The sequence below is a fragment of the Oryza sativa genome, chromosome 8 (genome assembly GCF_034140825.1).
Source record: "Oryza sativa Japonica Group chromosome 8, ASM3414082v1".
Taxonomy (NCBI): Eukaryota; Viridiplantae; Streptophyta; class Magnoliopsida; order Poales; family Poaceae; genus Oryza; species Oryza sativa.
This window is the reverse complement of record NC_089042.1, coordinates 26,741,508-26,757,308: the sequence shown is the minus strand read 5'-3', so window position 1 is coordinate 26,757,308 and position 15,801 is coordinate 26,741,508. Positions and strand designations below refer to the sequence as shown.

The 15,801-nt window shown below is 42.2% G+C and overlaps 2 protein-coding genes across 6 annotated transcripts; both read right to left on the bottom strand.

Annotated features, from left to right (window-relative positions):
• Window positions 1-1,097: 1,097 nt before the first annotated feature.
• On the bottom strand, window positions 1,098-4,167 carry LOC4346146 (uncharacterized). Of its 4 annotated transcripts, none has more exons than XM_066303499.1 (8): window positions 3,742-3,933; window positions 3,353-3,461; window positions 3,012-3,079; window positions 2,317-2,389; window positions 1,981-2,198; window positions 1,794-1,898; window positions 1,475-1,574; window positions 1,098-1,400 (listed from the first exon to the last, which is right to left on the bottom strand). In XM_066303499.1, the coding sequence occupies exons 2-8, from the start codon at window positions 3,434-3,436 to the stop codon at window positions 1,224-1,226; spliced, it is 825 nt and encodes a 274-aa protein (XP_066159596.1). In that variant the 5' UTR covers window positions 3,437-3,461; window positions 3,742-3,933; the 3' UTR covers window positions 1,098-1,223. The 4 variants fall into 4 exon arrangements, with proteins under 4 accessions (XP_066159596.1, XP_015650003.1, XP_015650000.1 ...); XM_015794517.2 differs by having other exon boundaries at window positions 1,981-2,090; XM_015794514.3 differs by lacking the exon at window positions 3,353-3,461 and having other exon boundaries at window positions 3,742-4,167.
• A 920-nt stretch (window positions 4,168-5,087) lies between these two features.
• LOC4346145 (ACT domain-containing protein ACR6) lies at window positions 5,088-9,531 on the bottom strand. Of its 2 annotated transcripts, XM_015792888.3 has the most exons (7): window positions 9,000-9,531; window positions 7,414-7,459; window positions 7,164-7,278; window positions 6,674-6,741; window positions 5,946-6,572; window positions 5,755-5,859; window positions 5,088-5,671 (listed from the first exon to the last, which is right to left on the bottom strand). In XM_015792888.3, exons 1-7 carry the CDS (start codon window positions 9,080-9,082, stop codon window positions 5,324-5,326), a joined length of 1,392 nt encoding a protein of 463 aa, XP_015648374.1. In that variant the 5' UTR covers window positions 9,083-9,531; the 3' UTR covers window positions 5,088-5,323. The 2 variants fall into 2 exon arrangements, with proteins under 2 accessions (XP_015648374.1, XP_015648376.1); XM_015792890.3 differs by lacking the exon at window positions 7,414-7,459 and having other exon boundaries at window positions 9,000-9,379.
• Window positions 9,532-15,801: the final 6,270 nt, after the last annotated feature.

Sequence of the window (15,801 nt, the reverse complement as noted above, 5' to 3'; positions counted from 1 at the left end):
GGGTGGCCAGGAGACTATATCGGAGAAGGGGAAGACGGGAAGGGTGAGGAAACCTGCGGCCACTCAGGCATAAGCATAAGGATAAAGTAAGTTACTATAATTTTTTATATTGATATATGTGATATAGGTGAAAATTAAATTTATTTTAATACTAAGCGAGTACCGCTACTGTCTAGTATTATGAATTTAGACAGTCTTTTTGTTCAGATTCACATGTCCAGATTCGTAGTATTAAGATATGTTAAATCTTACTAAAATATCTTATATTATTGGACGAAGGGAGTATTAGTTAGTTACTGCACTTGAATAAGGTCGCCGACCAAGCTCGCCTCATCACATGAGATGCGTGGTGAAGCTTGTGGTGACAGCCATGGATGGATGCCAGTGAAACGTGGCAGTTCATGTGAGGGCGTCGTTCATGATGTGCTGCAACTTAGGAGTACACGTGATCTTCTTTTTTTCTACGAGTACTTTTAAGGCAGAAACATGTGAAATGAAGTTTGTTCATCTTGAGCTAGGAGAAAATTTCCACCAGAAAAACATGGTGATATTTTGCAAAGGGCCATAAGGCTAGCAAATTCAGGTCCAGCTCATTTCAACCCATCTCAGCCATGGATTCCTCACTCAGACTGGGGTTTAACCACAAATTTTAGATGAAAACCACTGTAGAAAATTATATGTACGATGCAAGTTAACCTTAACCTAAGTGTATGATGCTGAAGAAACAATGGCGGTTTCAGATATCCACAAGACTACTTACATCACCCCCGTTTCCCATTGTTTCCTAAGCTAAGTCGTCAGATTCTTAATGATTCTTATGTATGAACAAGGTCGATCTTCTGGGTGAGAAAAGGAGCAAATTGTTTTCAGGAGTAGGATCTAACTCCGCCCGTCCCTCAGCTATTGGGTGAAACGAATTTAGCGAAATAGGAAATGCTTGAGCTTTAGCTTCTTCCTCCTTCACCTGTACATGCTCTTTTTATACTTTTATAATTTTACCTCTTAATTATAATAAACGTTCAGAATGGTGTTAAGCACCTGTCGTAGTTTCCTTAAAAAAGAAGAAGAAGAAGATAGGGCACACAAAGGGCAGACGCTTTCCAAACGTTTTTGTTTTCTTTTCTTTGTTTCCGTTCATGTTCATGTCAGAACTGAATACAAAACTCAATGTCAAACAGAATCATCAGATACTAGTTCAATATTTCGGCGGACGCAGCTATAACTCAGGTGACCCGGATGAGCAAAACCACCATAATGAACATGCATGTCATCATGAAGATGAGCAGCCACTGGAAGCATGTCGTCTTGGAAGCCAACGAGTACACCTCTGCTGCTCGCGTGGCTGCACGCCCAGTGCTCGCCAAGCTATGCTCAACAGCTCTCTCGGTGGAATCAAGGATCTACACACACAAATTGCCAATGTCAACACGCCATAGATGCAGGAAAACAGGTGAAGGAAAGAGGCATATACTACCTTCTCTGTTTCTTGAACAGATTGGTGCATGGTGAGACTGCTCTCTTTCAGTTGGCGTGCTAACTCAACCATTTCGTCAGTCAGATCTTCTTGTAGCTTCCTGTACGGTTAGAAGATCCATCAAAGTTAGAAAATAACCGGTTTGTTTTTTTTTTCTGTCTAGTACAACACCAAAAATTCCCAAGCTTGGGTCTCGGAATATCAGGAGAAAAGGAAGGCAACAGTTAAAGTTGACATTCTCATCTATTTTAATGTTTCATAATAGCAAACTCAGATAAAACTTAAAACCACCAACGAATTGGTATGTGGTTTAGCCTACCTATGCTTCTCAATGTGAGCCTGCGCTTCTGCATCCAATTTAATAGGTGCTCCAATGTCTCTATCCTTTCTCGCATGACTGCTAGGTCCAACATCGGTGTGAGCTCTGTTCAATTTACATACATTAGCTCGCTAATTGTAATAACTATGCAAAGAACGGAAACAACATACAAATTATTAAAACTTACATTGGTCTCCTACGTAATCCTGATGATAATGATATTGGACTTCCTGGCTTTTCTCCTTCATAAGAGCTTTCTACCTCTCTATTCTCATCAACTGGCACTTCATTTTCTGGCTGAACAAAAAAAATCAATGAAAAGTATAATCTATATGAGTTATTGTGGCTGCATGTTCTGAAAAGTAAGTTGATTTTGTTTGAAGAAAAAACAAAGTAAACCATATGCTGCAGTTGGTGGTTGCATTGAATTGAAGTATTTCCCACCCCCAAAAAAGAAATGAAGTATCAATAGAGGAATTTAAGATATCATTTGGAAACATGAATCAGCACGACAAAAGCATACCTCTGGAACAGCAAGCCGGGCAGCCAATGCTTCAATCTTTTCTGAATACTCACTTATCTTAGCTTTTGATACACTGGACAAGGAAGAAAGTCATGAATGAACATCATTCGATCATGGGGAAAAATATTATATTACACAAGTAACACAAAAAAAAAACTCAATGTACGTAAATGCTTGCTCTGCTCCACTGACTAACCTGGCGAATAGACAAGGTATAAAATTGCTAATGGAAAAGGTAGCAAAAATCCAGAAATCTACATAATGAAACTGAGGTTCATCAAAATGAAGGATGATAACTAAATTTTACATAGTAAACATTCATATAATTGTTCTTTTCTCGAGCACGGAAAAGCATATCTTTACAGAATGAGTATTGAAATTTTCATGAACAACTGTTACCAAATGAAAACAAAGCTTACTGACAAGTAATTAACTTCAGGTAGGTGTAGCTAAGTAGTTAGTGAATCATAATTTTAGCACCTAAAACAGTTTTATGTTGGATCAGGGATTTGATGGTTTTTGCCTTGTCATGTACTAACTGGAGAGCTTTCTAAGTATGGATGCTCAACAGATTATAGCTGGATAACAGACTGAAGGTTGCACTATAGTCAACTCAATACTCCCCCCCCCCCCCCGCCCCCCCCAAAAAAAAAAATAGTTGTGCACGGCTATAGAGACCAAATAACTCATGATACCTTGATATCCCTTCTGGAGTAGTTTCTGCTCCTAGCTGCTCCAACAATTCCCTGGCTGTGGTTACATACTGCAAGGGTTTGGAGAATGTTAGTGCTACCACAAATTCCATTCAAAAGATAAAGAAGATTAAAGAGAACATACATTAGCTACTAGTAAGTGCTAATATTGAAACACATAAGCTAATCCAGAAATACCCCCTTCTCACTTTCAACACACACACAATTACACACTTGAGCGATTCTTTGTTCTCCTAACTAAAGGTATATAATTAGCCTATTAACAGAAACAAAGCATGATGGAAAATTTCCTATTTAAGAAAAACCATATGAGCTACACTTACATGGACAAGTTTAGCCTGGTTCTGCTGCCGAGGAGCTGCCTCAAGCAACCTTAACAAGTTCACTTCAACCTTGCTAAGCGCCATGATTATTGATTAATATGAGGAAAACCTACACAAGCAGCAAAAAAAAAGAAAAGGACACACCATTATGTAACATTCCTAGCAAACACAACATCAGATCAATGCAAGATTATTCTCTTCTAGCATAGTCATTCTTATCAAACTACTCCCGGACAGCATAATCACACCACCCCAAATCCCATCACTCTGGAAAGGGAGACCAAACCACAACTTCACAAGAGCGATATATATTGTTGAACTTTCGATCTGTGAACCTCTGTTTGGCTAATTTGCTGGAAATAGGACTAACTCCGACGAGGAATAATCACCTTGTGGCTCGATGCCGCGCGCAGCGCATCAACGCGAGGCGGAGCAATCAGAAGCGGCGCCAAGCGAGTCCATGGATGGGGGCAGATCCCGACGAGCCCCCGCCGCCTGATCTTGCTCCCGGCGGCGAAGGGGAAGCGGCCGGCGGACGGCGGCGGTGGTCTGGACGAGCGGATGCCAGCGAAGGGGAATCCAATCGACCAGAGGAGGGATGACTGGGTATTGCAACTTCTGTTGGGCCGATACGGGATTCCGATTAGGAATAAGTCTATTTTAAGTCCCTCAAACATTGGTCTAATCCAACACCCATGAATCCCGGGTAGAGGAAAAAAAAAAATCCCAATCCCCCACGAAAATCCCGCCTCGCCGCCGGAGGTGGAGGGAGTGCCGGCGCGCTGGGTCGGCGATGCGGCGTGGCTTGGTTGGCCGCTCTCTCCTCTGCTACTGCCTCGAGATGTGGGTGGGGCGTGGGCCCCGCCCGTGCCGCCCCGACTGTGAGTTCACTTACTGCTCCGCCCTCTATTGCACCTCCAGCGGGCGGCGGAGGAGGAAAAAAAAGGACGGTGGCCATTCCCATTTGGACACCGGCGACGTGGAGCCGAAAACTGGCAGGCCGTTTTGTACGCCGCCATTCGCATTGAGGGCTTGGCACAGCTCCAGCTCCACCTCTCTCTAAGATGAATCTCAGCTAAATAGTTTCAGTTCCACTTAAAATAAGATTGGAGCTGTATGAAGCTCTCTTACAAAATGAACTAGAGGTGGAGTTAGGTTTAAGCAGCTCGACAACTCTACTCCAGTCCCTACTCCTTAAGTAAATTTAGGAGTTGAAACTTTACCAAATAGGCACTGATGTTTTGACAATCGAAGCTGCTACTGCTGCTGGTACCTACTCCCTCCATTATAGAATATGAATATTCTTTCGTAAAGCCTGTTTGGTAGATGTTAAACTTCTAAATTTAGCTCTAGGAGTTAGGTCTAAAGTGGAGTTGTTAAGCTGCCTAAACCCAGCTCCACCTCTATTTCATTTTGTGATATAGCTCCGCTCCCATTTTAGGTGGAGCTGAAACCTCCAACTCCAGAAAAAGTGGAGCTGTGCCAAACATGAGTCCCTTCGATCTAGAATAAATTTATTTTTAAGCAATCATTGTATCGGTATTTGTAAAAATAAAAAAAATATTATGAATGGATAAAATGAGATAATTATATTGAGATTTGATAAAGCAGGATAATATATTTTTTAAATTTTATATTTGATATATGTGATATAGGTGAAAATAAACTTACTTACTTTAAGAAGGAGAGTTTAGGGCTGTGTGTATGATTTGATATATGGATTCCTCACTCAGACTGGGGTTTAACCACAAATTTTAGATGAGAACCACTTTACAAATTATATGTACAATGCAAGTTAACCTTAACCTAAGTGTATGATGCTGAAGAAGCAATGGCGTTTTCAGATATCCACAAGACTATTTACATCACCCCATTCTCCATTTATTTCCTAAGCTAAAGTCGTCAGATTCTTATGTATGAACAAGGTCGTGTTTCTGATCTTCTTGGTGAGAAAATGAGCAATTTTTTTTTTCAGGAGTAGGATCTGATGAGCCTGAACCCCTGGAACGAGCCCTTGAGCAGGTTGCCAATGATGGCCGCCGCGCCGCCGCCGCCGCTGTCCTCGGCGCGGTTGATGGCGGCGCGGCCGTTGCTCTTGACGCGCAGCACGGCGTGGCCGAGCTGCTCGCCGAGCGCCTCCATGGCCTTGCCGTCGACGGGGTTGCCGTAGGCGTCGGAGACGTAGAAGGTATCGTCGGCCTCGCCGTCCTTGGTGGTGATCACCGCCCGGATGATCGACAGGCTGTTCTCCCGGAACACACGCGTGATCTCCGACAGGAGCCCCGCCCTGTCCTCCGTCTTCACCTCCAGCTCCAGCCCCTACAACATTTGATCGAACACCTTGCCTACGATCAGTGACAATGGCAATGACGATGCCGTGAATGCTGATGGCGGGCACGTACGTCGGAGGCGCGGCGCTCGACGGCGGCCTCGAGGCAGCGGACGAGGCGGAGGCGCTCGGCGTCGCAGCGCACCGGGTGGCCGTCGACGTGCCGGACATAGTACTCCTGCAATGCAACCACAGCCGACGGCCATGAGGTGGTGGTGAGGTGAGCTCGTTAGGTGATTGGTTCAGGCAATGGCATGGCATTACCTGGTAGGCCTCCTTGGCGCTGCCGCCCTCGGCGTCGACGGTGCCGTGGAAGACGACGTAGTGCAGGTCGGTGAGCGCGCACAGCGTGTCGAACAGCAGCCGCGGCCGGTCCCTGCACCGGAGGATCACCACCGTGTACCGCCGCTCCGTGCAGTCCATCACCACCACCTTCGCCTTCGCCTTCGCCGCCGCCACGCCGCCCCGCTCCTCGCCGCATCGGCCGGCGTCGCCGTCGTCGAGCATGAGCCTGTGCAGGCGCCGCTCGGCGTTCGCGGCGCCCAGCGACACGGCCGTGCTGCCCTTCCTGCTGTCACCGCCGCCGTCGCCGTCTCCCTGCATGACGTTGCCGAGGAGCTCCTGCAGCTGGGACAGCCGCCCGCCGTCGCGGACGGGGAGGCCGGTGGCCTCGTCGGTGATCTGGATGACGGCGGCGGCGCGGCGGTCGTGCGTCCACACCTCGGCGTTCACGATGTTGCACCTCAGCGAAGCCAGCACGGCGCACACCTCGGAGAGGAGCCCCGGCCGGTCGGTGCCGGTGAGCTCGATGCAGGTGGTCTCCTCCGACGGCGCAGCGCCGCCGGCCGGCGAGCTCGCCGGCAGCACGAGGTAATCCTCCGACTCCAAGCACTGTAGCGTAACACATTACCAAGGTCAGTAATTATCACCTTTAGCAAGCAAGAGCTATCATTATCAGTAGTAATTAAGCACGCAATAACTAGTAATTATACTTTCTTAATGCAGTCAGTGACCTCCTTGTTCTGCACCTTGTTGCCGTCCTGATCGGTCACATTGAACACTGAACATGACATGAGCCAAGTGAGAAAGGGAAGAAGAGAAGTCAACCAAACTTTACTGAATTACTGCTCCCTACTAGCTCCGATTCTATAATAATTAACGTTTTGGATTCTATAATAATTAACGTTTTAGACAATATTAAGGTAAAACTTTTATAATTTTAACCATTAATAACTAAAAATATTTAGTTTAAAGAAACTAGAACAACATACATAGATTTATCTTTCAAAGCACTGTAATAAAAATAAACATATATTTATTTATTGTATATATTATAATAGAAAAATAAGATCAAAGATATAATTTATAGACCATATCATTATCTAAAATATTAATTAAAATGAAATCGGAGGTAGTACATGTTTTTCCAAGGAAAAGATGTTATCAAACCAAGAGATTAAGAGGGCTAATCAGTTGTTATACCGTCCATGAACCAGTTGCCGTCTGAAGAAATGTAAGCCTTGGTGATGACGAGGTTGAGGTCCACAAGTACTTGAACAGCCTCCAGTAAAATGCCATGCTTCTTGACCCTATCAACCTGGGCAAGACAGAAAAGTCCAAGCTTTGTCAAATTACTAATAACTATGCTAAGCTAGTAGTAGTACAAAGAGTAGAGAGGTTAGTTAGATATTTAATTAGCATGGTCCAGTCCGAAAGGGAAGCACTATCTCACCCGGATGACAGTTGCACTGTCGCACGAGTCATTGTCTATCACAACACTGCAAGAAAATTCAGTCACCAGTTATACTATGAGCCTCTTATGGTCTTCAAAAGATGCCTTGACATAATCAAATTCCACTCAACTAGATAATTTTTCATGAAGTTTTTAAAAAGTTATAAACTTTGTTGAAGTCTTTCACCTTTTCTCCGATAAATATTTCGCTCGGCAGTTGATCTTTTGAGTTGAGTGCATAATTCAGAGAGGCACTACTTTTCTATTTGCAGAATGGTGGACTGAATGTCCCACTCATATGGAATATATCAATGAGATGCTAAAACATTTTGATAGGCTCGGTTTAGGTGAAATATCCACATAATTAAGCTCATGTTATAATAGAGACACGCACACAGAATATTCATATATGGTGGCAATGAATTAGCAACAACTCATATACTACAATACTAGGATACAAGCTAATTTGGAATCCATTTATTAAATGGGGAACAGTCCATTTGTAAGTTGGTTAGAGGGACAGTTGGATTGTAAAGCCTCTTTACTAGGGTTGCAGCATAAGAATCACAGATTCCAGATAAGCCACCTTTCCTCTGCCAAAAAGGAGAGGGGAATCCAACAAGGACAGTCTCAGCTTTGGAGAACATGGACTGAGGTAGCAAAAGGCAGAGGAGAATAAAGATCAACATGGCCAAGCTCATCAAAACAGAATGAGATTTTATTTTATTTTTTCAGAGATTTTTTTTAGTAAATTGCAGAAGATATTTGTGTTATTACTGACAACTTCAGCTTTGAAAATTCTCTTTCAAAAACTTGTCCTATAACTTTGGAAGTGATGAAATGGTTTGATGATGAGAAAGGAAATGGAGAATACACTACGGAGTAGGTAACAGGCACTCAGGCAGAGCATACAGGAGTTTGATGTTATTTTAATCCACAGGATTTGCTTCCGATTCATAGCAATGGATTCCATGAACATTGCAAGAGATGTTTAAGCGCGAAAATCCTGGCGAAAATGGCGCAGCCATTAACTACACAACATTACCATCAACACTGGTGAAGGATAATACACCAATATTTGTTTTCAAAACCCAAAAAAAAAAGAAAAAGAAAAGCAAAGCCAACAATCTCTCATCATGCTGCTCCGCTAGTACTCCCTCCGTCCGTCCCACAATATAGATTTTAAGTTTTTACGTTTGACCACTTGTCTTATTTAAATTTTTTTTTGCAAATATAAAAAATGAAAAGTTATGCTTAAAGTACTGCAGATAATAAAGTAAGTCATAAATAAAATAAATAATAATTTTAAAAATTTGAATAAGACAAGTGGTAAAACGTTGCAAACAAAAACTCAAAATCCCTTATATTATAGGACGGAGGGAGTAAAAAACAAATAAAACAGCACAAAAAGACAAACGTTTCTACGCGGCAAATCCAAACATATGAAGCGCAAATTAATCATCTACTAGAGACATGAAAAGAAAAGAAGAAAAGAAAGGACCAAATCGATATGGAGTATTGAATTTGGGGGTGTCTGCACGATGATGAATCGATGATACTAGTGCGTGCAGGTGCAGCATACGTACCTGGGTGGGTTCATCCTCCTGACCAGCTTGGCGTACTCATCGTCTTCCTCCACCACCACCAACTCCCCACCACTCCTCGCCATGGCCAACAACACCACCACCCACACAGTGACAAGCGAAAACCAAAATCAAACTGAACACGATCGAGGAGATGGAAGAAGCTAGGGGGGAAGAGCCACAGTATGCGTATCCTATCTACAACAATCCATCTCGCTTCGCTATCTGTAGGGGAAGGAGGAGGAAGAAGAAGAAGAGGAGGGCGAGGCCGCGGGAGGATGATGGGAAGGGAGGAGGAGAGGGCGCGGCGTTTCCATTAACAGCTAGCGCGGGGGTACGTACGAGGTCACCGCGAGACAGAGAGCGGAGGTTGCGGGCGGAGTTATGGCAGCCTCCTGCCTCCTTCCTCTCTCCCCCTCTGCTTCCTCTCAATTGGATATGGATTTTCCTTTCTCCAGAGGACGCTTGCATATTACCTAAACGGCTATAAATTTATTTTACAAAAAATTGACAATATAGATTAATAGGCAATATATTATTCCGCAAATATGTAACGGTAAATTCGACTTCTAAATGTTGTAAAAAAGACAAATTAAACTAAAAATAGTTATCGTACGCTCGTAGTTATATTTATTATTTTTGTTAAAACATATAGAAGTTGAATTTTAACTTGCATGTTCGTGGAGTATATTTCATATCAATTTATATTGTCAATTTATTTTATAACTTTTTTTTTAGAATTACGTAGTACAACGCAGACACTCACCCCTATGAGCATCTTCGAAAATTGGGCATCAATTTATCTTGTCAATTTATTACACTCGCCCATATAATTATGAGCATCTTCGAAAACTGGGCCGGCAAATCCTGGAGATTAACCTATGAGCATCTTCGAAAATTGGGCAACAATCTATCTTGTCAATTTATTACACTCACCCCTATGACTATGAGCATCTTCGAAAACTGGGCCGATAAATTCCAGAGATTAACCTATGAGCATTTTTGAAAACTGGGCATCAATCTATCTTGTCAATTTATTACACTCACCCCTATGACTATGAGCATCTTCGAAAATTGGGTTGGCAAATCCTGGAGATTAAAAAAGGCTATAGGCCCTTTCGCATCTTTATAACCATTTAGATGACATGTAAAAAAAACGATGAGATATTCTCTTAAGAGATTAATACACTTTTCCCTCTCAGTTATCAATTGTCTGGTCGGTTGTACCGTGAACCCAATATATTCTGATTTTTTTTCCTTTTCCTCCCTTTTCTTTTCATGCTTCAAAAAGCAACCCCAAAAAAGTTGACGTTAGATTATCAAATTATTAAAAAAAAAAGGCCTTTGATCATGGTGGGATCAAATTATGACTGTGTAGATTGATAGTAATAATTATATACTAAATGGTGGTATATATAAAAATAGAAGAAAATGAGTTGTAATTTTCAATCTAGGGAATTTAAATCTAATACTACTTTGCATGTTGTATTTGGATATATGAAAGCATGAGCTAAAGGTTGTATAACAAATCCAATTTAGTTAGTCTTCTTAAAATTGCACTGAGAAATCCAATTTAATTATAACATGGTATAAAATTGATGGTCGATATTTTAAAAGTTTGCCTAAATCATGTCATAAACTATCAAATATTTATAGCAAACGCATCAAAAACCGCTTGAATTTCACGGTTTTTGACTTGTGTGAGCTGGCTTGGTTCAATAAAAGCAAACACAACTCAAGGAAAATTCGCTAATTCTACCGGTTGCATTCCATCCCTCTTTAAATATACCCCGACCATGATATATATACACACGCAAATACATACATATATATACATACATACTCGTGCACTTTAAATTAAGTTCATTTTTGTTAAGAAAGCTACTCGTACTAAAGATCCATTGCCTCCCTATCCAGAATGAGCCACTTCACTAGATGCCACGTCACCATCTGCTAACCGGGCTTCTTCTCGCGTGGCAGCAGCCAGCTAGTCAGTCGGCGACCTACCGCTACGATATCGTCGGTCGGATTCAGCCAGATCCTGTACGCTTGGAACGGCTGACTTGTTGATGGATAAGGCAAGGTGGAAGCCGGAACCAGCCACGTCACCTGCTTAGAGCATGTACAATAGCACACTATAAAGCCACTCTAAGCACATTTCGAGAAGATAAAAGAGGATAGAGAAGAACATCGAGCTATAGATTTATAGCTAGCTACGGTACGAACTCCAAAACGGAATATGTGTATGATACGTGAGACTATGTACAAATTGTGTAGTACTACATACTCCCTCCGTGCTCATAAAGGGAGTCGTTTAGGACAATGTTTAAGTCAAACCTTAGAAATATAAATCATGAATAACTATCAAGTTGTTGAGTTTAAAAATGTAAAAATTATATGAACATATTTGTCTTGAAAAATACTTTCATAAAAGTATATATATATCACTTTTTAATAAATATTTTTATAGAAACAAGAAGTTAAAATTGTATTTTGAAGACCGTGTCGCTGTCCAAAACGACATCCTTTACGAGTATGGAGGGAGTATGTTCATAGGTAACTATTGTATGAATTGCTTATAAAATTGACTATAGATGATTTGGAGTGAGTAGTTGGCTATACTATGAAACTTGCTCTTAGGGCCATGTGTTGGTTCGGCTACGTCACCCGCTCAGGCCTACGTGTTACAGGCTTATCCATCCCTTCATGTTGGGGCAATATTAGTATTAACCAAAATAGGCTTAAATTTCGTTCTTTTTTCTTGTTAATCTTTCTAATTTAAACCGACACATCAGATCGAATTTGGGATGTGTTATATCCGTACGTATCCGAGAGAATTTTGAGAAAAAGACTGTGACTCCAACTTGTACGCTAGACACTGGCACACTGCATTTATAGTATCGTGGTTCGTGGACCAGACCTGTTCTAGCTGATACTCCCTCCGTCGCAAAATAAGTGCAGCCATAGTTTTCCGCGTCCAACTTTGACCATTCGTCTTATCTAAAAATTTTTTTAAAAAAATTAAAAATATAAGTCGCGAGTAAAGTATTATTCATGTTTTATCATCTTATAACAACAAAAATGCTAATTATAAAAAAATTTCAAATAAGACGGACGATCAAAGTTGGACGCGGAAACTCATGGCTACACGTATTTTAAGACAGAGGTAGTAGCAAAGAATGTCTGCCACATATCATCATGATTTTCAGATCCAAAGATCTTCGGTGAGAAGGACATCTTGATTTCAATTATACCACTTTGCGCAGGCACACCAGGCCGCAAAAACATTTGAAATGTCGAGCTAAGATTCATCACAAACGTAGTCGAGTCTGCAACAACAAAGTTAGTTTTCAGACAGAAGGGGAGCTCTAGATTACAAGATGATGATATATAAAAGCTGCTTGTTCATGCGAGATTTCAGAATTCAGATGGTGGCAACAATCCAATCCAATCCATGATAAGATGCACGACAGCTAGAATAGAATCATCTCACACTGGCAGCATCCAACGCGTGCAGTTGCAACTCATCGCAAATGGGAGCCCATTACAGACTGTTGGACACGTGAAGAAGCACCAAAATTCAGAAACTGTTTGGAGGAATCAAAGATAGCAGGAACAGATGAGCATTTTTCTCGGTGCAATGCAAGTAGATCGCAAGATCATTTTATCATGTTTTGTGCGGAGAATCCTCAATCTCCCATGGCCCAATGTCCATTATTGCATTTCTTCTTCTCTTCTTTTTTTGTGCGAGGATCTGCACACTGAATGCAGATGTTTATGCTTACTGATCGAATCGTGTGCGACGTGATGATGTCGCGATGTTCCATGTTTATCGTTTTGATGGGGAACGTCAACTGGATTAATTGTCACTTAATCAGAATCTCTGCTGATTGCATGCTGAGGTAATGGAATTTCCTCGGCCTGACGACACCAGAGGCTAGATGTCTGACAGAAAGAAACTGTTTCAGTCCTGCAGTTTCTTGGACATCATTGTTCCGGTGATTATGTCAATTTTTTCTTGCAATTGACATTACCGCCGTCTTTAGTTCAAAGTTTTTCTTCAAACTTATAACTTTTTCGTCACATCAAAACTCTCCTACAACACAAACTTACAACTTTTCCATCACATCGTTCCAATTTTAACCAAATTTTCAATTTTGGTATGAACTAAAACACAGCTACCTGAAGTCCTGAACCAGTTACATTGTTTGGCACAGAGAGCAATCTAGCAAATACTACTCCCTCTGTTTACAAAAATAAACGATTTAGGATTTAAATTTTGTCTAAAAGTATAAGTGATTATGGAGTACTATTTTCCCAATCCATCCAACCACCGTATTATTATTGTTTTTATTTCAAACCAAGCCAGGCTTAGGGCCCCTTTGATTCAAAGGAAATTCATAGGAATTTTAGAGGATTTCATTACTATAGGATTTTTTCCTGTATAGCCCTTTGCATCAAAGGAATGGATCCTGTGGAATCCTATGAAATTTATATGGATTGTCTTTTCCCATGTAAGTTTTGGAGGAAACTTAACATGAGGTAGAACCTCATGGAAAGAATCATTTGAGTCTTTATCTCTCCTCAAATTCCTGTGTTTTTCCTGCGGCCCAATCAAACAGTCATTCCTATGTTTTTCCTGTATTTTGCAATCCTCTGTTTTACACTTGCATTCATGTCAGAATCCTATATTTTTTCTATTCCTCCGTTTTTTCATTCATATGATTCAAAGGGGCCCTTAGTGTTATATTAAGCAGACAGAAAATATTTACTTGTTCATCAATGGTGAAAGGCACATAGAAATAAAGGGGAAAAATACTGGCGATTCTAGGACAATATTCTTGTGATATCTCATCAGTGATCTTGATCACTAGCTGCTGCATTGGGGTTTCTTGATTTCTGAAAACACTTTTGTTCCGCTCGCAGTATATCTCCCATGTTACTAGCATATGAAGTGATATTCATTCATTTGCTCCACCACTCAAGGAGTGTATCTTCTGGATTGTGTGTGCAGATTGGTAAATGGTAGTTGATTCCACCCAGTATCTTCTCCCAAAGCTGGCACACAAAGTTGCAATCCTTGGAGAAGAGATGTTGTGCCGTTTCAAGGCACCTGTAGCAAGTCGACAAAAATAACTATTCGGCCAGTGTCTGATTTGCAATCTATCAGTTGTCCATATCTTATTTTGCAGTAGAAGCCACGTAAACCATCATATTATTTTGTTACTAGTAGTTGTATCATTAGGTGTGATATTTCTTAATCAAGTAAATTTCTAAGGGCGCCAATATAATTTTATCATTAACCTTCAATTGTGCTGAACAAACCTAGAATCAAGGTTTCCCTCTCCGTATTGGAATAAAAACCACTACTCACCTGTTGATTGAAAATGGGTAAAAACCAACAACTCCCGGTCAACACCGTACGGAAAATAGCTAAAACCAACCGGTTTTCACAAACCTGATCATCGGCGGTTTCGTACAAACCGATCGGTTTTATGAATCCTGCCTATCAGATCTTAAAATGAATTGTTTGACATTGTTTTTTTTTTCAAAAATGGAATGGGTTAATGAAAAAGAAAATGCTTACTGTAGTTGTTTAGCAGGATAGGTGAGTACTGCTCCTTAGATGGTGCGTCCGTTTAGGCTCCACTACTAAATTGGAGGTGGACGTGACAGCAGAGTGAGTTGTCCGGTGCACGGCCGATGGTCCACTGCACGCCGCCACGCCCACGCACGCGCGAAGTACGTACGCCGCGCGGTGGCGCACGTACTCCATCGTGGCCGCTACATCGTACGAGTGCGACACAGCAAAATATCCACCAACGTTTTCCTATCACATCGTGCCGCATCACCTTCTGTGGATGATAGTTGTATCATTTTTTTTCCTCTCGAGATTGCATCATCGTGACCACAATGGATCGACAATATGCACTGTTTCTTTAAAAACAAATATCTAAACCCATTTGATCCCATTAATTTGTCGTCATTACAAGTCAAAGATACTATCATAGTTTGCCGCATCGTTTTTTTTTTCAATAGTTTATAATAATATTTTTTTAGGCGTATCATTTTTCCAATGGATGCCCAAACTTCATTTTAGCTACATAGGACAAAGTACACCCAAGGTCCCTCAACTTGGCATCGAGTTACAAAATCGGAACCACAAAACCGGATACAATGCATCCTTAACTTACAAAACCAGTGCAAACTAGGTCCCTCGACGGTTTTGACTCCGGTTTTATCCGACATGGCAGCTGACCCAACGTGGGTCCCACGCGAGTTCCATATGTCAGCCTCTTCTTCCCCCCCCCCCGCGACCTCTCTTCCTCTCTCTTCTTTTCTCTCACTGTAGCTCAACCGGTGGGTGGGGAGAAGGCCAGTGGGGGAGGCGGGAGAGGACCCCACGCCCCTCTGCCGCTGCCAAGAAGCAAGCGTTGTCGGCCAAGGAGGTGAAGAAGGCGGTTCCCCCCCTCGCCCCGCCCACGCCAAGAGGGCGATGAAGGCTGCCCCTGCGAAGCCGATGCAGCCGCCCAGATCCATCCGCGCGGGCCCGCTGCCGCCGCCGGACTCCCGTCTCCCCCACCGGCCTCCTCACGGACCTCCCCACCCACTGGCTATGCTGCCAGTGAGAGAAAAGAAGAGGAGAGAGGAAGAGAGGTGGAGAGGGGTGAAGAAGAGTCTAACACGTGGGACCCACGCTGAGTCAGCTGCCACATCGGACAAAACCGGAGTCAAAACCGTCGAGGGATCTAGTTTGCACTGGTTTTGTAAGTTGGGATCTAGTTTGCACTGGTTTTGTAAGTTG

What these genes read in the sequence shown, in the direction of transcription:
- LOC4346146 (XM_015794514.3), bottom strand. Translation starts at nt 4,029, where the DNA reads ATGTTTGAGGGACTTAAAATAGACTTATTCCTAATCGGAATCCCGTAT. An exon ending in GGATTACGTAGGAGACCAAT is followed by an intron (nt 1,899 to 1,980) that starts GTAAGTTTTAAT and finishes TAAATTGAACAG; the next exon opens with AGCTCACACCGATGTTGGAC. An exon ending in CTGTTCAAGAAACAGAGAAG is followed by an intron (nt 1,401 to 1,474) that starts GTAGTATATGCC and finishes TTGTGTGTGTAG; the next exon opens with ATCCTTGATTCCACCGAGAG.
- LOC4346145 (XM_015792888.3), bottom strand. Translation starts at nt 9,082, where the DNA reads ATGGCGAGGAGTGGTGGGGAGTTGGTGGTGGTGGAGGAAGACGATGAG. An exon ending in ACAGTGCAACTGTCATCCGG is followed by an intron (nt 7,279 to 7,413) that starts GTGAGATAGTGC and finishes TGTCTTGCCCAG; the next exon opens with GTTGATAGGGTCAAGAAGCA. An exon ending in GCGCCAAGGAGGCCTACCAG is followed by an intron (nt 5,860 to 5,945) that starts GTAATGCCATGC and finishes GTTGCATTGCAG; the next exon opens with GAGTACTATGTCCGGCACGT.